A 25,598-nucleotide genomic window follows, 5' to 3' on the forward strand; every position below is an offset into this window, starting at 1 on the left:
TGCCATTTCTCCGCCCAAGTCTCCAAATGATCTATATCCTGCTGTATCCTCTGACAAACCTCATCATTATCCGCAACTCCACCAACCTTTGTGTCGTCTGGGTCTGATGTCTCTATTGTCACTGTGCCTGAATACAAGGTACCTCTGATGAAGTTCTCTTTCAGGTGCTTTGAATCAATGGTAACTCTGTCGTTTCCAAGTCAGAAGCTTGTGGGTTCAAGCCCCACTCCCGAGATTTGAGCATCTCTGCAGTACGAGGGAGTGCCGCACTGTCGGAGGTGCCATCCTTTGGATGAGATGTTAAACCATCAGCACACTCAGGTGGATATAGAAGAAGGGTAGTGGAATTCTCCTGGTCTGCTGGCTAACATGTAGCCCTCAAACAGCATGACTGAAACAAAAAGTTGCCAGGGCACTTGCCTCATTACTGTTTGTAGAACCTTGCTGTGCACAAATTGACGGCTGCATTTTCCTACAGTATGAGAGTGACTATGTTTGAGAAGTGCTTCATTGGCTGTAAAATGCTTTGGGGTATCCTGAGGATGTAATTGGTGCTGTATGTTGTCTGTTTGTGCTTGTGCCCAGCAGTTCCCTGGAGCGTGAGCATTGCCCGGACAGCTGCATGCTGAAATTAGAGCTATCGTGACTGTCTAGCGCTGGGCAGCAGAGGGCTCCACTGAAGACAGGCCCTTCATTGCAGCTGCTCATAATGAGTCCTCCCAGATTTACTTCAGGCTTGACATTGGCTGCATGAGACCTTGGTTTCAGGAACCTGGTGATGACGGCCCACATTTGGCAATGCTTTGCATTTCTCCATTTTATTGACTCATTGTCATTTAGGTTACCCAGTTAATCATTGGTTATGACGGATTGGGAAATGTTACTTAAAGGGCTGATGGTGGATAGGCAATGGCAAACATTTAAAGAGCGCATGGATGAACTGCAACAATTGTTTATCCCTGTCTGGTGCAAAAGTAAAATGGGAAAGGTAGCCAAACCATGGCTTACAAGGGAAATTAGAGATAGCAGTAGATCCAAGGAAGAGGCAGGGTAGATGTAGGAAGGATGTTCCCAATGGTGGGGGAGTCCAGAACCAGGGGTCATAGTCTAAGGATAGGGGGTAAACCTTTCAGGGCTGAGAAGAGGAGAAATTTCTTCACCCAGAGAGTGGTGAGCCTGTGGAATTCGCTACCACAGAAAGCAGTTGAGGCCAAAACATTGTATGTTTTCAAGAAGGAGTTAGATATAGCTCTTGGGTCTCAAGGGATCAAAGAGTATAGGGCGAAAGCGGGAACAGGTTATTGAGTTGGATGATCAGCCATGATCATAATGAATGGCGGAGCAGGCTCATAGGGTTGAATGGCCTACTCCTGTTCCTACTTTCTATGTTTCTATAAAAGAGATATTATAAAAGCAAAAGCAAGTGGAAAAATGGTTCCGTTGCAGTTCTGTTTTTCAGATATAGTGGGCTGAACTTTTTTTTTAAATGGCGGCCCTGCCGCCGAGCCACTGTGATTTACCATGAAGCAGGTCATTTAAATACCCGGGTCGGCCTGCACCCCCCCCCCACCCCCACTGCAGTCACGTGGAGGGAGTGGACTGTCCAACACCAGCAATGGTGTCAACTGCCTCTGCAGAAGCACTGGCGGCATTTTTACATTTTTAAAGAAATAACTCCCCCCCCAAAATGTGCTGAATAACATTCTAATGCCCTATTCCCAGCCCCCAATAACAAATAAATTAAGTATCAGGCCTTCCCCCCCCCCCCCCCAAAACACTTACCTTTGGAATATGACCTTCTCCTCCCGCACCCCCCCACAAACTGTACAAAGCTCGCATTCACCTCTTCCCACCATCCCCTACACTCATGACGATTATTTGAACCTGTTTCCCACCTCCCCCCGGCACTAAAGGTCTTAACGCCCTTCCCCACCAGTGTCACACCTGCTTTCTCCAGACAGTGAAGTGAAGGTGCGGGAGTGACAGCATCGCGTTAAAGGATGAGCTTCAGTGGGTTGAAGGGCCTAGTTCGGTACCACCTCGATTTTAAAATTCTCACTCGTTTAAAAATCCCTTCATGGCCTGGGGCCTTTCAATCTTTGTATCTTCTCCAAATTTGCAACTCGCCCCATGGTGACAGGGGAGTTGGAGTGTGGTGGAGGCAGGTTCAGTTGAAGCATTTGAAAGGGAATTAAACTGTTATATGAGAAGGAAGAATGTGCAGGGTTACAGGGAGAAGGCAGAGGAAGGCACTAAGTGAATTGCCCTTTCAGAGAGCCTGCATGGACACGATGGACCAACTGGCCTCTGTCTGTGCTGTAACAATTCCGTGATTCTGACACTATTCCCCGTGGTGATGGTGTGTGGGGCGGGCCCTGTTCCCCATGGTGACAGGGGACTGGGGGCAGGGCCCATTCTCCATGGTGATGGGGCAGTGGAGGCCAAGATCTCTACGTTTTTCCAATTCTGGCCTGTTGAGCATCCACGATTTTAGTTGTTCCACCATTGGTGCCCGTGCCTTCAGCTGCCAAGGCTTTAAGGCTCGGGAATTCCCTCCTTAAATCTCTCCGCCTCTGTACCTCTCTCCTCCACCTTTAAGATGCTCCTTAAATCCTACCTCTTTGACCAAGCTTTTGGTCACCTGTCCGATCACTTTATGTGGCTCGGTGTCAAATTTTGTTTGATTACAATCGTGTGAAGCACCTTGGGATATTTTACTATGTTAAAGCTGCTATATAAATACAAGTTGTTATTATTGTCCTGGCCTTTTATCAGCCTGGCTTCTTATGTTCTTGAAAGGTAGAATAACGCTGAGGAGGAGCAAACGGCCCTAATTCTCACAAACCGTTCAGTAGCACAGGTGTAATAGTCTAGACAACCAAGAGATCAAGTTCATATCTGACTCTGTGCTTGAAATAAAAACAGAAAATGCTGCAAAACACCCCGCAGGTCAGGTAGCATCCATGCGGGGAGAGAAACAGAGTTAACATTTCAGGGACAATGACCCCTGTCTCTCTCTGGCTTGCTGAGTGCTTTTCCAGCATTTTCTGTCTTTATGTCAGATTTCCAGCATGTGAGGTGTTTTATGTGATTGACTTTTAACACACTGAGGACAACCAGGCATGTGCAATAAATCCTGTACTTGTCTGTGTCACTTAACCTCTCGAGAACTATTGCGAAAGAATTGGTGAACAGAACACTAAAGCCTTTGTATACTAGTTCCCTTTGCTTTATTTGGCAAGTAACTTGATTGTACGTGTGTACTGCCTGGATGAATTACGTATTTGATTTACTTTTATCTGATGACCTTAACAGTGTTTTGCGATTAATACATTTACAGTGCATAAGAAAAGGGAGCCACACCTTTATATGTTTGAAATGCAAGATTAGGTGATAAAGCAGGGCCAAAATGTGGCACTTGCAACACATTTTGTTACCATTGCTTCATGCAGAGATTTCTCCAGCAGCCAGGTACTTCTTGTTCAGGCAACTGTGAAACCGTTTTGGGTTCCGGCGAGATAAACACGTTCCGACGGTTGCAAAACTGACATTGTTTCATTAGATGAAGTCCCAGTTTCAAATTAAGATGACCCCTTCCTGTGGGAGACTTGGATTTTTGGATCAATTGAGAAAATTGTCCAATAAATTGACACACAATCTTACAGCAGAGAAGGAGGCCATCGTGCCTTTTCCCGCACTTTGAAAGCACAATCAAATTAGTCCCATTCCCCTGCTGTTGCCCCATATCGTTTTCAAAGTGTCTATCCAGTTCCTGTTTGAATTTTACAATAGAACCAGCTACCACCACCCTTTCAGGCAATGCATTCCAGATCATAACATCTCACTGCATTTAAAAAGGAAATATCTTCTCTTCTACACTCTGGTTCTTTAGAACTTCTGTGACAGAGCTGCAGACAGTTAGGAATTTGGTGTGTGGATGTTGGCATGTTCACACAATATTCATATTAATTCCACTATTACATTCTAGCAGGCTGCATAAATTCCCAATATGCGCTCACAATGCACAATTCTCTGTGCCAAAACAACAATTTGAATTTCTACATCGCCTTTAATGTAGTAATGGCCAGGAGTGTGTTAATTACTCATCAATGAATCCTATCTCTGTATACTCCAAATTCACCAATAATGTATTCAAATTACTCATCCTGAAACAACACTGAGAATTTTGAATACTGAAGAGGCCAGCTGTGGATCTTGGAGATTGTGAAGTGATTGGAATCTTCATGGGATTTGATGTACCAACGTGAGTTAAGTTTTTCCAATATTTCCTTTCATTAGTCGCTGTTTCAAAACCACTTACACAAGAAGACTGGATTTTTATTTTTAAAATCTTAACTTTGATGCATTATAATCATAACGTTACAGCCAGGTTGTGAGGTGTAAAGCCTGGCTACCTGACCCGAACCCGACTAGACCTGACTACATGTGTCTGTTTCGGGTTGGGTCGGGTCTTAATTCCGAGTCCAGCATTCAGGCTCGTGTCAGGTCGGGCTAGACACTGCTTCCGGGAAGTCACGGGATCCGTACAATTCCAGCTGCAGGAATAGCCTGCTGCCAGAACAGATGAAGGAGATTCGTGTCGGGTCAGGTCGGGTTGGGCGCAAAAAAAAATTAAAGGGCTCAGGCTCGGGTCGGGTTCGGGTTGGTTGTAGTCGAGTTGGGCCCAGGTCGGGCTTTAATTTTATACCTGAGCTAGGCTTTAGTTAGGGGTTTGGGTGGTTCCCGCTGTTCACCACCCAACTGACCACGGCAAGTGTTTTTTATTACTAGGGTTTTAACCCCTTGTGTTTTATTTGTCAAATAAACAGATAGTGGTGGGTTTTCTTGTCAGCTTAAAACAGAAGATTAACTATTTTTTGAGTAATATTAATTCCAGAAATGGTCACAACCGCACTCACACACTCATTCACTTGCACACACACAAACGCAAGAATAGATAGTTAGGGAGGAAAAGGGTATGTGAGTTGAAGTGAGATAGGTGTTCAGGGTTCTTAGTAAACCTGTTGAATCTTTTCAGAGGACAGTTTTTCTTTTTAAAATTGCAGGCCTGGGTTGTTTGTAAATTTTGCTGGTGGTCGAGACTGCAGTCCGGAGGAGGTGGTCACTTTCTCTGCTGCAACAGGTTGAAGGGTGGAATTTGCAGCAGAGCTCCTTCTTTGTTTTTTTCTGGATCTCTCAGTTCTTGGCTGGACAGGCTTTTGGAATGTTGCTGTGATCTCTTCTCTCTCTCCAGAGAGCTACTTTTTAAGGTAAAAATCTCTCAAATGTTGCCTCTGTTAGGAGATGCAGTGCCCTCTCCCTGTGGTGACCAACAATAGACCAGGATGTGGCTACTTCACACCTTCTTTGTTTCAGAAGAACCCATTTAATTCAGTAATGTCACTTGATGGGTTCAGGTTCAGGTTCACTTAGCTTGGAATGTATCCTTTTGTCCTTAATGGACAGTTAAGACAGTTTGAATATACAGGGCCAGGCCATTCAACCTGCGGTGGCCATTTTGCAGCACATTGTCTACTTTTTTAAAGGAAAGGTCAATTTTTCTAAGTCTTCAGTTTAGGTTTCTGTATGTTCATTGCTGCACTTCTCGTGAGAGTGACAGTAGAATTATACCCATTGTGACATTGCTACCTTTTTGAAAGAGCTTTCGAGATACAGGTACAATTACCAGCTCTCTATTATCACATGAAACAAATAGTCTGCTAAAAGAATGTTCTTCATAATGCTTGATGGATATCGGACTAAAATGTTCTCATTATGCTTAAATGACAAACTAGTGTTTGGTTATAAAGCTTCACAATGCACAGCCCAGCAGCGCCTCAATAATAGAGGAAATTACATGTGCTTTTTAAAATTAAATGAAAACCCAAGATGGAGGTTTTAATGTTTAAACCTCAAGTAGGAGATGTAGGCAAGCCAGTGACTGATGAATAATGGCAAAAAAACTGGGAGAATAATAAAATTTTGAATCCTCAGGCTTTGCATTAAGCTTGTGCACCTCTGATGGGGCTCTGAGCACAGCCCCCTGGTAGAGTGCCAAGTTATAAGATCAGGTACACCCTGTCCTTGATCCCTGATCTATGCTGAGTTTGGTCAGTCTCAGGCAGGGTCTTTGTGGAGATGCTACGATTAGCTTCCATGTCCTTGACGTAGAGATGGAAAAGGTTGGCCACTTCCGATCTTTATTTCCTGACATGTGCATGTGCCCGTATAGAGTCATAGAGTCGTACAGCATAGAAACAGACCCTGCGGCTCACCACGTCCATGCCGACCATAATGCCTATCTATACTAATCTCACCTGCCTGCATTAATTCCATATCCTTCTATGCCTTGCTCATTCAAGTACCTGTCCAGATGCCTCTTAAATGTTGTTACTGTTCCTGCCTCCACCACCTCCCCTAGCAGCTCATTCCAGATACCCACTATTCTTTGTGTGAAAAATTTACCCCTTTGCTCCCCTTTAAACCTCCTCCATCTCACCTTAAATCTATGCCCTCTAGTTTTAGTCACCCCTACCATGGGAAACAGACTCTGCCTATCTACCCTATCTATGCCTGTCATAATTTTATATACCTTTATCATGTCCCCTCTCAGCCGCCTTCGATCCAGGGAAACCAGACCTAGCCTATCCAATCTCTCTTTATAACTCAAGCCCTCCAAACCAGGCAACATCCTTGTGAATCTTTTCTGCACCCTCTCTAGCTTAATCACATCTTTCCTGTAGTGCGGCAACCAGAACTGCACACAGTACTCCAAATGCGGCCTAACCAATGTTATGTACATAAGGTGAGTACATTATTGAGCCCGCCTGTAATGATCCCAAGAGTCATTGCTGACACTTGTCAACCTAATGCACATTTAAAGAATAACTACCTGGTCCACCTACAAAACTGCTTCCAGCACAAGTCAGTGCCTGGATGAAAGGAAGGCATAAACTGTGGAGGAAACCTGTTGGATCATTCCCCTTCTTGGGGAACTAACTAAATTAACAAAAGCACTGCCGCACAGACTGGGCTCCAAGGCATCACTGATATGTTCGCCTGAAGAAGGCGTACACTAGGAGGTGAGCTTCTGCTGTTTTTTATTCTTTCATGTTTATTTTTCTCTCAACCATTCTTGAGTTATCTCTTTCCGCAGGCTATGCTCATTGACCTCAATCTCCTTCAACCAGGATTGCCCTCTCTGGGACTATCTTAAGTAATGGGGACAGATTTACAGTGGGACTAGCCAAACACTATCCTTGTCTGAATGTGTAGATTACTCCTGCAGTCAGTGCCAAGATGTTGACTCTAGATTGAAGTCAAGGGCTGGTGTGTAGTCATCCCTCAGACATCCACCCCAACACAGAATTTGCCTCCTCATTCTCTGTCAGGATAGGCCCTAATATAATTTCTCCAACCTCCCTGAACTGCTGGAACTATAGGGTTAGATTTTGTCCTCAGTCCAACATCGGGTTTCATGGTGAAGGAGGGGGGTTGGAGAATCAGAGCAGCAGTGGCCACCACGGAGCCCGATGCCGGGATTGTCGGGCCCGATCTTCCCAGCGGCGGCATGGCTCTATGGCGGCACCTCTGCCGCTCTGTGATGGGACCATACTTCAAATATTTAAAATACCTCTCTGCACAAATTTAAATTTAATTCCCCACTATTTTACCTTCAGTTCCCAATCTTGAGCATGTTGTGCGGCACTCCCGCGCTTTCACTTACCCGTTCAGGAGAAGCTGGCGCCACAGAGGTGGGGAAGGGGTTAACTCTGCATTATGTTGAACTGTTTGCAGGGCTGGCAGCTTTTTGAAAATGGCGTCAGCACCTGGTCCTGCATCAGGTGACGCCATGAACAGCGTTGCCAATGCCGCCCCCTCCACGTGATTGGGTGCGGGGGTGGGGGGGGGGCCCCGCCACCGTCAGTATGTTAAGTGGCCACCCGCTGCGTAATCACGGCGGCTTGGGTCCTGTGTGGGGCGGCCACCCTTTTCTACAGTGGAGAACAATGTGATGGCCTAAATGGAAACTAGCAGTGCAAGAACGGCAACAAAACTACGGTTATCAAAAGGCATCTTATCATGTTCCTCAAACACTGTCCACTTTTCCGAAGCAGTAACTGCAATGCAGGCAAAAGTGGCAGCTATTTTTCACAATGCGAGATCCTTAGAAACAACAATGAAATGAAAAGCCTGTTAATTTGTTCGTTGAGAAAGGAAAGTTGGCCAGGACAACTCCTTGCTCTTTATTAAATAGTGCACTGAGATCTTTAACAACAAAAACTTGCATTTATATAGTGCCTTTCATGTCACAAAATGCCTGAAAATGCTTCGCAGGAGTGTTATTGAACAAAATTTGACATTGAGCCACATAAGGAGCTATTAGGACAAGTGACCAAAAGCTTGGCCAAAGAGGATTTAAGGAGCATCTTAAAGGAGGAAAGAAAAGTAGAGAGGTGTAGGGAGGGATTCCATAAAGTCCTCAGTTTAATCTCATCCAAAAGACAGCACCTCCAGCAATGCAGTGCTCCCTCAGTACTGCACTGCACTACCAGCTTAGATTATGTGCTCAAGTAGGAATTGAAGCCATGATCTGACTTAGAGGAAAATGTACAGCCAAATTCAGCCAACCAGCTACCATCAGGTTAACCGGTGAATACAGACTTTAAAGAAAGAACAAACTTGCATTTATAAAGCCCTGGTCATGATTTCAGGATGTCTTCAAAGTGTTTCACAACCAATAAAATAGTTTTTATTTTAGTGTAGTCACTGTTGTAAGGTAGGTAAATGTGACAGCTAATTTGTGCACAGCAAGGTAATAAATGGCCAGATCATTTGTTTCAGCGATGTTAGTTAAGGGATCGATATTGGCCTGGAGAATTCCCCTGCTCTTCTTTGAATAGTGCCATGTCCACCTGAATAGTGTTATGTCCACCTGAAGGGACAGATGGTGGCCTCAGTTTAACGTCTCATCTGAAAAATGGCACCACTGACAGTGCAGCACTCCCTCAGTGTCAGCCTAGATTGTGCGACCTGGTCGCTGAAGTGGACTTTGGCCTCCTGACTTGGCAGCAAGTGTGCAACCACTGAGTGCTAACACCTAAACATAGGGCAGTAATGATTTGTGTCAATTGTGACTCCTTTTCTCTGCAGTGCTCTAATTTTGAATGGTGTTCTGTTTGACAGACCGGCAGCTGTACAAGTGTGTGAGCAGGATGCTGATATTGCAACGAGCAGCAAAGGATCCTCCCAAGGTGCAGAAGAGCCTGTGACAGCTAAAGAAGGTATAGAATTATCATCTTCAACCACTCCAAGCACATTGAAAACATCTCTTCCTTAAAGAGGCAGTGCATCTTCATTGATACGAAGAATACTTGGATTGGATGAGGAATGGTAGATTGAGTTCTTTAATTCTTGGGAGTCATTTCGAGTGTAAACAACAGTGTGAAACAGGCAATGTCCGATCAGACGCCTGTTATACATCTCTTCCGATCTTTGTGACCATTGACTCCAATCGAGAGAGATGTATAACAGGTAGACTATCACCCATTCAATACGATTGGTCAAAGTCGGAGTTACCCCCATTAACTACAGTTGTCTCGACAGGCAGCAGGTCTCACTTTTCTGCCAACAACAACAACTTATATTTATATAGCATCTTTAATGTAATAAAATTTCCAAGGCACTTCACATGAGCATTATGAAGCAAAATTAGACACCAAGCCACATAAGGAGATATCAGGGCAGATGAAAGAGGTAGGTTTTAAGGAGAAGTTTTAAGGAGCATTTTAAAAGAAGAAAGAGAGGTGGAGAGGTTTTGGGTAGGAATTCCAGAGCTTAGGGCCCAGGCAGCTGAAGGCATGGCCGCCAATGGTGGAGCCATTAAAATCTGTGTTGCTCAAAAGACCAGAATTACATGACCTTCTCAAGGGCAATTAGAGATGGGCAACAAATGCCGGCCTTGGTGACATGTTCACATCCCATGAAAGAATAAAAAAATTAAAGGAGCGCAGATATCTTGGAGAATTGTGGGGCTGGAGGAGATTACAGAGATAGGGAGTAGTGAGGCCATGGAGAGATTTGAAAACAAGCATGATCATTTTAAAAATGAGACATCATTTAGCCATAAACAAAATTAAAACTGAAGAATACGCGGGCCTTGAGCTGTTCCATGTTCCATGTTGAAGTGCCCTCTCAGTTACTTACCTGTCATTACAGCCTGCTACTCCTCTCAAGCTGGAAGGCCTCTGATCAGCCCTTCAGCTTTGACAGCCCACCTGCCACCCTTAATTGGATCGGGAACATGATTCCATGCCAATCACATGGGCAGTGAAAATCCCAATGAGTGACTGTTCCCCTAAAGGGGGATGAGGCCCTGTCAACACTGTTTCCTGCCCCTGTAGGGAAAATCCAGCCCTCTATTGCTAGTGAAGTTGGTTGAGGGATAAGCATTAGTCTGCACAATAGCGTCAGGGAATCTTTTACATCCACCAGTTTTCTGGCCAACATTTATCCCTCAACCAATATCACTGAAAAAAACTGGTCATTATCTCATTGCTGTTTATGGGAGCTTACTGTGCATATATTGGCCATCACATTTCCTACATGACAACAGCGATTAGACATCTAAAGTACTTCATTGGCTGGGAAGCACTTTGGGACATTGTTAAGGCACTGTATAAATAGATGTCTTCTGTTTCCTTTTTTTTCATTTAGGATAGAACCTAACTGGGGAAAATGTTATGAAGCAAGATCTGGTTATGCATCTTTTATCACAAGAGTACGGTTAATCAGCTTAGTGATGACTGGGAAACTCGCACCTCAATATCAGCCTTCACCTCTCACTCAGTTCCTTACACTATAGTTTTTTAGTTCTATTTTTGCTTAATTTGCTCTGCTTAGTGTGGAAATGACCTGTATAATACAGCTGAAAGGTGAGCAAAGACTGGCAAAGAATTAGAAGTTAATATCTTCACGTAACACAGTGGACTTGCCCTATTACTGAATGTATTTGGCAGCACATTACTGCAACTTATTCTGCATTGTGCAGTATCTTGACATCTCCTGGTAGCATACATCAAGAGGAAGATTAATCATATTTCCCTGTATATGTAGGAATATTGTAAGGTGATTAACTCATTGTTCAAAATGAACGTCATATCGGTGAAAGGTTTGTTTTTGATTGATTTTTTTACTGTTTCAGATGAACATGAAAGATGCAATGCAGGGACTATTGCTGATGGCTCCTCTAGGTATACATGGAAAAGCAGTACATGGCCAGAGATCAGAGAACATCTGTCTGAGCACTTGCACTTTGGTCAGCTCCTTCCCGAGAGCGTTCCACGGAAATTTAACTATAAACATAGAGACTTCCTCAAGCAGCAATATAACCTTCAGGCTGCAGTGTACAGGCCAGGTACAGCCACCTCCAATATGGACCTTCAGAGCTTTGCATCTGCATGTAACCATGGCTACTACAGTGTGACGATAGTTGGTACGTACTACTACATAAGTAAAAAGCATGAATTATACGTTGAGTGCACTATAATAATGTACGTGGTGTCAGGCTTGGCTCTTGAGTCAGTAGTTGTAGGTTCAAGTCCCACTCCAGGGACTTGAGCACACAACCCAGAGGCTGACACTCCTGTGTAGTACTGAGGGAGCGCTGCACTGCCAGAGGTGCCATCTTTTGGATGAGGCCCTGTCTGCACTCAAGTGGACATAAAAGATACTATTTTGAAGAAGAGCAGGGACTAAGTATCCTGGCCAATATTTATAATTCAAGTAAAACCTTAATAAAAGACAAATGACCTGATACTAAATAAATGCAAACCTTTCTATTTAGGATCATAGGAGCAGGAGTAGACCATTGAGCCCATCGAGCCTGCACCTACCATTCAATAAGATCATGGCTGATCATCCACTTCAATGCCTTTTCCCACATTATCCTTATATCCCTTTATGTCATTGGTATTTAGAAATCTGTCAATCTCTGCTTTAAACATACTCAATGACTGAGCTTCCACAGCCCTCTGGGGTAGAGAATTCCAAAGATTCACAACCCTCTGAGTAAAGAAATTTCTCCTCAGCTCTGCCCTAAGTGGCTTCCCCCTTATTTTGAAATTGTGTACCCTGATTCTAGACTCCCCAATCAGGGGAAACATCTTAGCTGCACCTACCCTGTCTATCCCTTTAAGTATTTTGTAGGTTTCAATGAGATCACCTCTCATTCTTCGAAACACTGGAGAATACAGGCCCAGTATCCCCAATCTCTCTTCATAGGACAGTCCCTCCATTTTGGGAACAAGTCTGGTGAACCTTCGTTGCACTCCGTCTATGGCAATAAAATCCTTCCTAAGGTAAGAGGACCAAAACTGCACACAGTACTCCAGGTGCGGTCTAACCAAGGTTCTATACAATTGAAGCAAGACTTCACTACTCCTATACTCAAATCCTCTTGTGATAAAGGCTAACATACCATTAGCATTCTTAATTGCTTGCTGCACCTACATGTTAGCTTTCAGTGACCTATTGACAAGGATACCCAGGTCCCTTTGTACATCTACACATTCATGTTCTTGCCCACTCACTAAGTCTGTCCAAATACCCTTGAAGCCGCTTTGCATCTTCCTCACAACACACATTCCCACCTAGTTTTGTGTCATCTGCGAACTTGGAAATATTATATTTGGTCCCCCCATGCAAATCATTGATATATATTGTGAACAGCTGGGGCCCAAGTACTGATCCTTGCGGTATCCCACTAGTCACAGTCTGCCAACGCGAGAATGATCCGTTTATTCCTACTCTCTGCGTTCTGCCTGTTAACCAGTCTTAATCTATGCCAGTATATTGCCTCCTATCCCATGTGCTTTAATTTTGCTAACCAACCTCCTGTGGGAGACTTTATCAAAATAATGCATTTAAAAATACTATTCTGTAATGATTTTTTTATTTAAATGTTGCATTGATCAAGTAGCTGATGTTTTTGATGATTTGTTCCTAATCGATGCCTCCTTAAAGGTGGGGAGATGACTGTGAGGTTGGTTAGTTGATGGTAAATTTATGAAATTGTGTAGAAATTGACAAAGATATTGTTGGGAAATGCAACTTTATGAGCACAGGAGATAAAGTGGAATTTGGCAACTTAGATTTGTGTTGTATTCTTCACGTACATAAAGGTGTTTTTTAAAAAAAGTGCTGGGAGAGAAATTGGTGAATACCAAACAGAAGGAATCCATTTGGTTAGAGTTGAGGAGCAAAACAGGTATGATCACATTACTAGAAGTGTAGGTCTCCAAATATTGAGAGAAAGAGGAGCAAATCTGCAAAGAAATCACGGAGATGTGCAAGAACTGTAGAGTGGTGATTGTGGGGGGGGGACTTTAATTACCCAAATATTGGTTGGGATATTTCTAGAGTAAGGGTAATGAGGGGGAGAAAGTTCCGAAATGTGTTCAAGAGAACTTCCTTGATCAGTATGTTCTCAGGCCAACTAGAAAGGAGGCATTTCTGGATCTGGTGCTGGGAATTGAGGTGGGCCAAGTGGACCAAGTGTCTGTCAGAGCACTCTTGGGTAAGAGAGAGTCGTAATTTTGAAAAGCAAGGAACAAAATAAGGTAGAATGTCTCAATTGAAAGAGGGCAAATTTCAATATGATGAGAAGGGATCGAGCCAGGGTAGAATGGAACCAAAGACTGACAGGAAGAGCTCTATCGGAACAATGGGTTATCTTTAAGAAAGAGATGTTTCAGGTACAGGCTAGGTACATTCCAACGAGGATGACAGGTATGGAAGCCAATAACAGGGCTGCTTGGATGACAATGGAATAGAGATTATGATGAAACAAAAAGGTGGTGTATGATGCATGTCAGGTGAATTTTTCAAGTAAGAACTAGGCCAAATATAATAAGTTGAGAGGAGAGGTGAAAAGGAAAATTAGACTGCCAAAGAGAGAATATGAGAATAGAATGGCAGTTAACATAAATGGGAACCCAGAAATGTAAATAGTAAGCAGGTAGTTAGAGGTGGAGTGGGGCCTATTAGGGACAAAGAGGGTAATATATGCTTAGAGGTGCAGGGCAAGGTTAATATACTTAATGAGTACTTTGTATCAGTGTTCACTAAGGAAGTACAATCTGACAAAATATCGGTAGAAGCAGTGAGAGTAGAGGCAATGGATAGGGTAAAAATTGACAGAGGGAGGTACTAAAAAGACTGGCTATGCATGGAGTAAATAAGTTACCTGGTCCGGATGGCTTGCATCCCAGGTTGCAAAAGGAAGTGGAGATGGAGATAACAGAAGGGCTTGCCATAATCTTCCAATCTTCCCTGGATATGGAGAAGGTGCCTGAGGATTAGAAAGTGGCAAATGTGACACCCTTATTTGAAAAAGAATATCAGGACAGTCCTAGCAACTACAGGTCAGTTAGTTTAACATCAGTGGTGGATAAGGTTTTAGAAACAATAATCAGGGGGAAAAAGTCAACAGACACTTGGAGAGGTTCAAGTTAAGTAAGATAGCCAGCACAGATTTTCAAAAAGCAGATCATGCTTGACCAATCTAATTGAATTTTTTGGTGAAGTAACAGAGAAGGTTGATGAAGGGAATGCAATAGATGTTGTTTATATGGATTTTAAGGAAGGCTGGTTAACAAAACTGAGACTCATGGAATAGGAGGGTCAGTGTCCAATTGGATAAAAAATTGACTTAAGGACAAAAAACAGCATGTCGTGATAAATGGTTGTTTTTCAGACTGGAGGATGATAGACAGTGGTGTTCCCCAAGTGTCAGTGCTGGGACCACTGCTTTTTTGCTATATATAAATGATTTGGATCTTGGAATACAGAGAAGAATCTCAAAATTTGCCAATGACACCAAACTTGGAGGTGCAGCAAACAGTGAGGATGATTTGAACTGCCTGCAACAGGATATAGATAGGCTGGCAGAATGGGCAAACAGGTGACAGATGGAATTTCATACAGACAAGTGTGAGGTGATGCACTTTGGTAGAAGGAATAGGGAGAGGCAATATATACCAATTTTTTTTATTCATTTGTGGGGATGTGGGCATCGCAGGCTAGGCCAGCATTTATTGCCCATCCCTAATTGCCCTTAAAAAGGTGATGGTGAACTGCCTTCTTGAACCGCTGCAGTTCATGTGGGGTAAGTATACCCACAGTGCTGTTAGGAAGGGAGTTCCAGGATTTTGACCCAGTGACAGTGAAGGAATGGCGATATAGTTCCAATCAGGATGGTGTGTAGCTTGGAGGGGAACTTGCAGGTGGTGGTGTGCCCATGGATTTGCTGACCTCGTCCTTCTAGGTGGTAGAGGTCGTGGGTTTGAAAGATGCTGTCTAAGGAGCCTTGGTGCATTGCTACAGTGCATCTTGCAGATGGAACACACTGCTGTCACTGTGCATCGGTGGTGGAGGGAGTGAATGTTTGTGGGTGGGTGCCTATCAAGTGGGCTGCTTTGTCCTGGATGGTATCGAGCTTCTTGAATGTTGTTGGAGCTGCACCCATCCAGGCAAGTGGAGAGCATTCCATTACACTGTTGACTTCTGCCTTGTAGATGGTGGACAGGCTTTGAAGAGTCAGGAGGTGAGTTACTCGCTGCAGGATTCCTAGCCTCTGACTTGCTCTTGTAGTCACGGTATTTATATGGCTACTCCAGTTCAGTTTCTGGTCAATGGTAACCATCAGGATGTTGATAGTGGGGGATTCAGCGATCGTGATGCCATTGAATGTCAAGGGGAGATGGTTAGATTCTCTCTTGTTGGAAATGGTCATTGCCTGGCACTTGTGTGGCACGAATGTTACTTGCCACTTGTCAGCCCAAGCCTGGATATTGTCCAGGTCTTGCTGCATTTCTAGATAGACTGCTTCAGTACCTGAGGAGACGCGAATGGTGCTGGACATTATGCAATCATCAGCGAACATCTCCATTTCTGACCTTATGACAAGGAAAAACTGTTCCCATTAACTAATGATACAAGGATTAGGGGACACAGATTGAAGGTTTTGGGCAAGAGATGCAGGGGCATTGTGAGAAAGGACTTTTTTTACGCAGAGGGTGGTAATGACCTGGAACTCACTGCCCACAAGGGTGATGAAAGCAAAGACAGTCAATGACCTCAGAAGGAATAAAAACAAGAAATGCTGGAACCACTCAGCAGGTCTGGCAGCATCTGTGAAAAGAGAAGCAGAGTTAACGTTTCGGGTCAGTGACCCTTCTTCGGAACTCTTCGGGTCACTGACCCGAAACGTTAACTCTGCTTCTCTTTTCACAGATGCTGCCAGACCTGCTGAGTGGTTCCAGCATTTCTTGTTTTTATTTCAGATTTCCAGCATCCGCAGTATTTTGCTTTTATGACCTCAGAAGGAAGTTGGATGGCCACTTGAAGGAAATTGATTTGCAGAGCTACGGAGATCGAACAGGGGTGTGGGATTGACTGATTAGCTCTGTGGAGAGCCAGCATGTACTCAATGGCCCATAAAAGAATTTATGACTCGAAGAGAGGGAAACTGGAAAAGGGTTCAAAGGGTGAAGCACAGTCAAAGAGGAGAGGTTTGAAGTGTTTGTTTGGAAGCTGGGTGGTAGCACACCGGAGGGAGTTCCAGAAAGAAGGGGTCTAGTGGCTGAAGTAGCAGTCAATAGCAGTTGTGTATGGGGCAGGGAATAACCCAGTATCAGAGGAACACAAGACACATCCAGGGACAGAGGGCTAGAGATCACTGAGTTAGGATGGGGCAAAGCAAGGGTTTGAAAACCAGGACAAGTATGTTGTTCTAATTAAAGGAGCTTGTACTTCAGTTAACATAATGAAAACTGAAAGTGATTTAACAGGTAGTTTACTCAGTAACAAAAGTGCATTTAAACTTACTTTGATTACATTGAATTACAGCCAGTCTACTGCACAGAAACAGTCCATTCGGCCCGATTGGTCTATGCCGGTGTTTGTGTTCGTCATCTCACTCTATCCGCAGACCCTTCCATTCCTTTCTTCCTCTTGTGCTTATCTGGATTCCCCTTTAAATGCATCTATACTATTCACCTCAACTACTCCGTGTAGTGAGTTCCACATTCTCACCACTCTTTGGGTAAAGAACTTTCTCTTTTGGTGACGATCTGATATTTATGACCTCTGTCCTTTTACCCTACCAAACCTTTTCATAATGGAAGTACAGAAGATTGACAGCACAGAAGGAGGCCATTCAGCTCTTCATGTCTGTATTGTGACTTCTACCAGGTCACCCCTCAGCCTTCTCTTTTCTTGAGAAATGAGCTCAAGCCTGTTCAGTCTTTCCTGATAGGTATATCCTCTCACTTCTGGTATTATCCTTGATACTTAGTTCTTCAGAATGCAGGTACCACTGTTAATATGGTGTGAGGCACACGTCAAGCAGCCCAAATATTTGATCTTTGGACTTGATTTGGAGGAACTTAAGAGGCTGGGTGTAGCCACAACCTTTTTTAAATACTGAAAATCTATGTTTTTTGTAACGGGAACAGTAACAAACTACAGCTAAAGTTAGCAGGAGGGAATATGGGTGGAGATCAGGAATAGGAAGGGTGCAGTCATGATGTTGGGGGTTTACTACAGGCCTCCCAACAGCCAGCGGGAGGTAGAGGAGCAGATATGTAGACAGATTTTGGAAAGATGTAAAGGTAACAGGGTTGTAGTGGTGGGTGATTTTAACTTCCCCTATATTGACTGGGACTCACTTAGCGCCAGGGGATTGGATGGGGCAGAATTTGGAAGCAGCATCCAGGAGGGCTTCTTGAAACAATATGTAGATAGTCCAACTAGGGATGGGGCCGTACTGGACCTGGTATTGGGGAATGAGCCCGGCCAGGTGGTCGGTTTCAGTAGGGGAGCATTTCGGGAACAGTGACCATAATTCCGTAAGTTTTAAGGTACTTGTGGATAAGGATAAGAGTAGTCCTCGGGTGAAGGTGCTAAATTGGGGGGAGGCTAATTATAACAATATTAAGCAGGAACTGAAGAATTTAGATTGGGGGGCGGCTGTTTAAGGGTAAATCAACATCTGACATGTGGGAGTCTTTCAAACGTCAGTTGATTAGAATCCAGGACCAGCATGTTCCTGTGAGGAAGAAGGATAAGTTTGGCAAGTTTCGGGAACCTTGGATAACGTGGGATATTGTGAGCCTAGTCAAAAAGAAAAAGGAAGCATTCGTAAGGGCTAGAAGGGTGGGAACAGACGAAGCCCTTGAGGAATATAAAGAAAGTAGGAAGGAACTTAAGCAAGGAGTCAGGAGGGCTAAAAGGGGTCATGAAAAGTCATTGGCAAACAAGATTAAGGAGAATCCCAAGGCTTTTTATACGTATATAAAGAGCAAGAGGGTAACCAGGGAAAGGGTTGGCCCACTCAAGGACAGAGGAGGGAATCTATGTGTGGAGCCAGAGGAAATGGGCGAGGTACGAAATGAGTACTTTGCATCAGTATTTACCAAAGAGAAGGACTTGGTGAATGATGAGTCTAGGGAAGGGAGTGTAGATAGTCTGGGTCATGTCGTTATCAAAAAGGAGGAGGTGTTGGGCGTCTTGCAAAGCATTAAGGTAGATAGGTCCCCAGGGCCTGATGGGATCTACCCCAGAATACTGAGGGAGGCAAGGGAAGAAATTGCTGGGGCCTTGATAGAAATCTTTGTATCCTCATTGGCTACAGGTGAGGTCCCAGAGGACTGGAGAATAGCCAATGTTGTTCCTTTGTTTAAGAAGGGTAGCAAGGTTAATCCAGGAAATTATAGGCCGGTGAGCCTTACGTCAGTGGTAGGGAAATTATTAGAGAGGATTCTTCAGGACAGGATTTACTCCCATTTGGAAACAACTGAACTTATTAGCGAGAGGCAGCGTGGTTTTGTGAAGAATTGAGTTTTTTGAGGATGTGACGAAGATGATTGATGAAGGAAGGGCAGTGGATGTTGTCTATATGGACTTCAATAAAGCCTTTGACAAGGTCCCTCATGGCAGACTGGTACAAAAGGTGAAGTCACACAGTATCAGAGTTGAGCTGCCAAGATGGATACAGAACTGGCTCGGTCATAGAAGACAGAGGGTAGCAGTGGAAGGGTGCTTTTCTGAATGGAGGGCTGTGACTAGTGGTGTTCCGCAGGGATCAGTGCTGGGACCTTTGCTGTTTGTAATATATATAAATGATTTGGAAGAAAATGTAGCTGGTCTGATTAGTAAGTTTGCGGACGACACAAAGGTTGGTGGATTTGCGGATAGTGATGAGGATTGTCAGAGGATACAGCAGGATATAGATCGGTTGGAGACTTGGGTGGAGAAATGGCAGATGGAGTTTAATCCGGACAAATGTGAGGTAATACATTTTGGAAGATCTAATACAGGTGGGAAGTATACAGTAAATGGCAGAACCCTTAGGAGTATTGACAGGCAGAGAGATCTGGACGTACAGGTCCACAGGTCACTAAAAGTGGCAATGCAAGTGGATAAGTTAGTCAAGAAGGCATACAGCATGCTTGCCTTCACCGGTCGGGGCATAGAGTATAAAAATTGGCAAATCATGCTGCAGCTGTACAGAACTTTAGTTAGGCCACACTTAGAATATTGCGTGCCATTCTGGTCGCCACACTACCAGAAGGACGTGGAGGCTTTGGAGAGGATACAGAAGAGGTTTACCAGGATGTTGCCTGGTCTGGAGGGCATTAGCTATGAGGAGAGGTTGGATAAACTCGGATTGTTTTCACTGGAACGACGGAGGTGGAGGGGCGACATGATAGAGGTTTACAAAGTTATGAGTGGCATGGATAGAGTGGATAGTTAGAAGCTTTTTCCCAGGGTGGAAGAGTCAGTTACTAGGGGACATAGGTTTAAGGTGTGAGGGGCAAAATTTAGAGGGGATGTGCGAGGCAAGTTCTTTACACAGAGGGTGGTGAGTGCCTGGAACTTGCTGCCGGGGGAGGTGGTGGAAGCAGGTACGATAGCGACGTTTAAGGGGCATCTTGACAAATACATGAATAGGATGGGAATAGAGGGATACAGTCCCCGGAAGTGCAGAAGGTTTTAGTTTCGACAGGCATCAAGATCGGCGCAGGCTTGGAGGGCCGAATGGCCTGTTCCTGTGCTGTACTGTTCTTTGAGGTTTCAGAGCTGCAAAGTCCAACTGAGCATCCAGTCTGCATTCAGGCAGCAAAAATAGCAGATCCCACCTGTGCAACAGCTACTTGTGTGTCAATCATAGGTTTGTTGTCTCTGACAACATGGAGGAACAATAGACACACTTTACATGGCATGCTTGCTCCTGGCCTCAATTTTCACTTCAGACACAGAGGAAAAACTGTGCTCATTGAGGTTGTAATCAAAATGACAGTTCAGAAATGACATTCAATAATTTGACATCTCTGTTAATATGGCAAAGAGAAAAAATTCAAACAGGTTATGCATGCATGCATTAGGATCTAATTTTAGGGCCATTTGTTGAATTGGCCATTTTTTTGAAAGTTTTTTCATTTGTTCAGTTTATCTGATGTGTTCTTCAATAGATGCAAGGTTGGTGGCAAACGGACTGATATGTGAGGATATTACAGGTTAGACCAGCCAGCAGATAATTTTGATGTGTCTGAATTAATGTATGATTGTTCTGGTGCAGGTGTCAATCATCAGACAGCAGTTGACGTTGTGTTTCTACCAGCTGTGAAGAGTCGTGAGAGTCACCGCATGTTGGGTCTATCAGTGGACATTCATGATAACACACTAGCCTCCATTATGGCCAGTGGTTATGTTTGTGATGAACCGACCACAGATAATAATCAGCAAAAGCAAGCGTCTTCCTCTCCAGGTAAGAACAGCCGGATCTCAACACTGAACTGAATAAAAGGCTTAGCATGATTTAATCAGTTGGCTCTGGTCTTGTAGCACTGATGTGCAACACTTGAACCAGATGCCACCAGTCTGCACCATTTGCTCGATCATTAAAACACTTCTTTAGTTGTCAGCCGTAGCGCTGTAGTAACATTCTTGCCTCCAAGTCAGAAAGTTGTCAGTTTGAGACTTATACCAGAAACGTGAGCTCAAAGTCCAGGCTGACATGTCAGTGCAGTACTGAGGGAGTGCAGTCGTAATGGAGGTGCCATCTTTTGGATAAGCTGCTAAACCCAGGCTCCACCTGCCATCTTAGAAGGACGTAAAAGATTCCACGTCACCAGAAGAATTGCAAGGGAGTTGTCCCTGATATCCTGGCCAGCATATTTATTCCTTCACCAACATCATCAAATCAGATGATCTGGTCATTATCACATTGCTGTTTGTGGGAGCTTGCTGTGCACAAGTTGGCTGCCACATTTCCTACATGACAACAATGACTACACTTCAAAAGTGTTTTGAATTGGCTGTAAAGCACTTTGGGATGTCCTGAGGTTGTGAAAGGTGCCATATAAATGCAAGTTCTTTCTTTGATAAGCACTGTCCAGTTTCATAGATTAAGCCTAAGCTTTTTGTGATTTATGCAAATTGCTTTTTTTATTCCTTTTGACTAATTGAAATGCAGATAATTTTTACACAGGCAGTAGTTCTGTGCGGATTGTTACGTGCATTCTGACAGATATAAACAGTATCGTACTGGGGGCAGTGGGGATTTCAAACACCTTTGGTGGCCTTATCTCCCTGAGGATGTGATGTATGTATTGTGGAAGGGAGCATCAGCCAGAGTTCCTGCACTAAAGAGGATTTTGTAATTTCTACCCTGTGCCCCCACCCTAATGGGAATACACACTTCTATGTAGAACAGGATTGCCTTAGCTGTGATCGCCTTGAACAACAACTGCATTTATTATGTGCCTTTAAAATGGAAAATACCTCTTAGTGTGTTGTAACGGAATAAAGGAGCAAATGATGAGCCATGGAGGGAAAGATGATTGAAAGCTTGGTTGAAATGTTGGGATTGGAAATGTTTTCAAAGATGGAGAGAGAGGTGGTAAGGTTTAGGAGAGTTGGGACTGAGGCAGCTGAAGGGGTGAAGGAATGGGGAATGCACAGAATATTGTCAGGTCCAAAGAATTGATGGAGGAGGTTTTGGAAATCAGGTGAGATAATACCACAGAAAGATTTGAAAATGAGAAATGGCATTTTAAATTCAGTGAACTGGGGAATAGGGAGTTCCTTTGAGATGTTTCTTAAAACCTAACTCTTTGACCAAGCTTTTGGTTAGCTGTCCTTCCTCTGACTGGGTGTCAGTTTTTTGTCTGATTACGCTCCTGTGTAAAGCCTCAGGTTATTTTACTCGCTTAAAGACATTAAGTAAACTTAAGTTGTTGCATAAAATTGCTGGTCTCTTGGGTGACTACAACCTTCAGTTTAAGTGAATGTACTGATTAAAATTTCAACAAAGTATTTTGGGGTTCTGGCAATAAGCCAATATGAAGGAAAAGAGCTCAACACTTCAGTGTGTCATAGCTGAATTGAGGCTGCAATTGGCAGTTCTACTGTGAGGTAGCAACTATGGGGCAGAGTTTCCTCTTACACTGGGGCATAAAGCATTGTCTTGTTGGAGTGCATACAGGAAACTTGGATATGATTGCTGGGCAGAAAGGTGGGCGTTGGGGTTGTGTTGCAGGTGGGCATGTTCCCCATACGATTTATTTTTTATTATGCAGCGCACCACCCAATTGTATTATACTCAAGCTCTGAAGAGGAGAATATAACCCTGCAAGTACAGCAATTGAAGATTTCTCAGATGATTTTACTGCACTGTCAGAATCAGTATCTTATCATAGAATCCTGCAGTACAAAATGAGGCCATTTGGCCTATCACACCTGTGCTGGCTCTTTGGAAGAGCTATCCAATTAATTCACTCCCTTGCTCTTTCCCCATAGCCCTGCAAATCTCTTTTTATATACTTTCAAAGGATGTGAGTATCACTGGCAAGGCCAGCATTTGTTGCCCATCCCTAATTGCCCTCGACAACTGAGTGACTTGCCAGACTATTTTATTTCAGAGGACAGTTAAGAGTCAACCACATTGCTGTGGGTCTGGAGTCACATGGAGGCCAGACCAGGTAAGGATGGCAGATTTCCTTCCCGAAAGAGCATTAGTGAAGCAGATGGGTTTTACAACACTGATAGTTTTATGAGACCAGCTTTCAATTGCAGATTTTTAAAAATTAATTAATTGAATGCAAATTCCACTAGCTGCCATGGTAGGATTTGAACTGATGTTCCCAGGGCATTAGCCTGGGGCCTCTGGATTGCTAGTTCCGTGACATTATCACTATGCCACCACCTCCCCTTTTCAAATAATTATCCATTTCCCTTTTGAAAGTTACTACTGAGTCTGCTTCCACTGCTCTTTCAGGCAGTGCATTCCAGATCACAACATCTTACTGTGTAAAACAAATTATCTTCAAGTAGCCTTTGGTTCTTTTGCTAATTATCTTAAATCTGTGTCCTCTGACCCTCCTGCCGGTGGAAACCATTCTCTTTTTATTTATTCTGTCAAAACCCCTTATAATTTTGAATGCTAGTCTCCTTTTGCAGATAAACTGCTTTGAAGAGAATGTTATAATTTGAATGTTAATGTTCAGGGCTTGCTTGATGTTTAGACTGGCGTATGGGGCAACATTATTAAACACTAAGAATCTTTTGTATTGTTTCCTTCCAGATCAGATTGTAAAGACAGCAGCTGATATGGACAGTCTGCATGTGATCTGTGTCCTAGACTTGTGCCATCATGGTGGGGACAAGTCTGAAGTGATTTTAAACAAAATATACAGAGTGACAGAATGAAGTCGTCCATAATCATTTTAATGACTGTATTTCAACAATATCCATTTTCCATTCATAGTTTCTAGATCTTGATCAGTGTTTCCCTCTCCAGTAACCACCTCAGAGTGACAATGCCAAGTTGAATGCTGTGTGGTAAATATTTGCTGTAATAGTATATATTAATATAAATTTTCACCAGTGGGTGTGTATATATTCAGACTTTTATCTCTCAAATAAATATCTTGATTAAATCAGTCTCCTAGAATAAAATAGAATGAAGCCTATTGCGAGTTTTGAGCTGCACCTTCTCACAACAGAGAAATGTATTCACTTGCTGTGTACCAGCAAATATCCTTGTGTAATGCAGTTAAAATCAAGCTCTCTGCTCTAGCTTAGATAAGAATCCCCTCTTAATGATTCTCACCTCCCTGATTTATGGTATCTAGCTGGTGAACTGATTGGGAAAACTAAAATTCAAGATGTTATTGCATGTTTATGCTAACACCTGATTTCAATTCCAGCTCCGTACTTTTGGGACTTTCTCTCTTGCTGGTTAAGCTGCCTTAGTGTTAGCCACAAAGGCTAGCCAGGGCAGAAGCTGGGCCTCTGCTCACTTCCTGATCCCTCAAATCCTATCCACCATCAACAGGACTCAAGTCAGGAGTATGCTGCAGGACTCATCACTTGCCTGGATGGTTGCAGCCACAAAAACACTCCAAGGTCTCGACAACATCCAACACAAGCCAGTCCACTTGATTGATACCCACTACCGAATTCAGTATTCACCAGTGCACTGCAGCTGCAATATGTACTATCTACAACATACCAAGCTCACTTCATCAATGCCTCCAAGCCACAAGACTTCCACAACTGAGGGCAAGAGGGAACACCATCACCTCCAAGTTCTACTCTGAATCGCACACCATCCTGACTTGGAAATCCTTCGTCACTGGGTCACAAATACTGGAATTCACTACCAAACAGCATGGTGGGAGCACATTTGCCACAAAGATTGCAGAGTTCAAGGAGAAAGGGTCACCATCATTTAGGGCAACAATTTTTTTTTTATTCATTCATGGGATGTGGGCGTCGCTGGCTAGGCCAGCATTTATTGCACATCCCTAATTGCCCTTGAGAAGGTGGTGGTGAACTGCCTTCTTGAATTGCTGCAGTCCATGTGGGGTTGGTACACCCACAGTGCTAATAGGAGGGGAGTTCCAGGATTTTGACCTAGTGACAGTGAAGGAACGGCAATATCATTCCAAGTCAGGATGGTGTGTGACTTGGAGGGGAACTTGCCGGTGGTATTCCCATGCATTTGCTGCCCTCATCCTTCTAGTTGATAGAGGTGTCGGGATTGAAACGTGCTGTCTAAGGAGCCTTGGTGCATTGCTGCAGTGCATCTTGTAGATGGTACACACTGCTGCAACTGTGCATCAGTGGTGGAGGGAGTGAATGTTTGTAGATGGGATGCGAATCAAGTGGGCTGCTTTGTCCTGGATGGTGTCGAGCTTCTTGAGTGTTGTTGGAGCTACACCCATCCAGGCAAGTGGAGAGTATTCCATCACACTCCTGACTTCTGCCTAGTAGATGGTGGACAGGCTTTGGGGAGTCAGAAGGTGAGTTACTCGCCGCAGCATTCCTAGCCTCTGAACTGTTCTTGTAGCCACAATATTTATATGGCGACTACACTTCAGTTTCTGGTCAATGGTAACCCCTAGGATGTTGATAGTGGAGGATTCAACTATCATAATGCCATTGAATGTCAAAGGGAGATGGTTAGATTCTCTCTTGTTGGAGGTGGTCATTGCCTGGCACTTGTGTGGCATGAATGTTACTTGCCACTT

The 25,598-nt window shown here is 43.8% G+C and overlaps 1 protein-coding gene across 1 annotated transcript in view; it reads left to right on the forward strand.

Moving 5' to 3' along the window:
• radx (RPA1 related single stranded DNA binding protein) overlaps positions 1 to 24,002 on the forward strand; it is a 100,279-nt gene extending 76,277 nt beyond the window's left edge. Inside the window, exons 14-17 of the mRNA XM_068047142.1 lie at positions 9,187 to 9,284; positions 11,204 to 11,494; positions 20,642 to 20,830; positions 23,648 to 24,002. Of these exons, the coding sequence (XP_067903243.1) occupies positions 9,187 to 9,284; positions 11,204 to 11,494; positions 20,642 to 20,830; positions 23,648 to 23,772 (703 nt within the window). The 3' untranslated portion in view covers positions 23,773 to 24,002. The remainder of the gene's footprint in view (positions 1 to 9,186; positions 9,285 to 11,203; positions 11,495 to 20,641; positions 20,831 to 23,647) is intronic.
• Positions 24,003 to 25,598: the final 1,596 nt, after the last annotated feature.

This window comes from Heterodontus francisci, chromosome 15 (assembly GCF_036365525.1).
Source record: "Heterodontus francisci isolate sHetFra1 chromosome 15, sHetFra1.hap1, whole genome shotgun sequence".
NCBI classification, from domain to species: Eukaryota; Metazoa; Chordata; class Chondrichthyes; order Heterodontiformes; family Heterodontidae; genus Heterodontus; species Heterodontus francisci.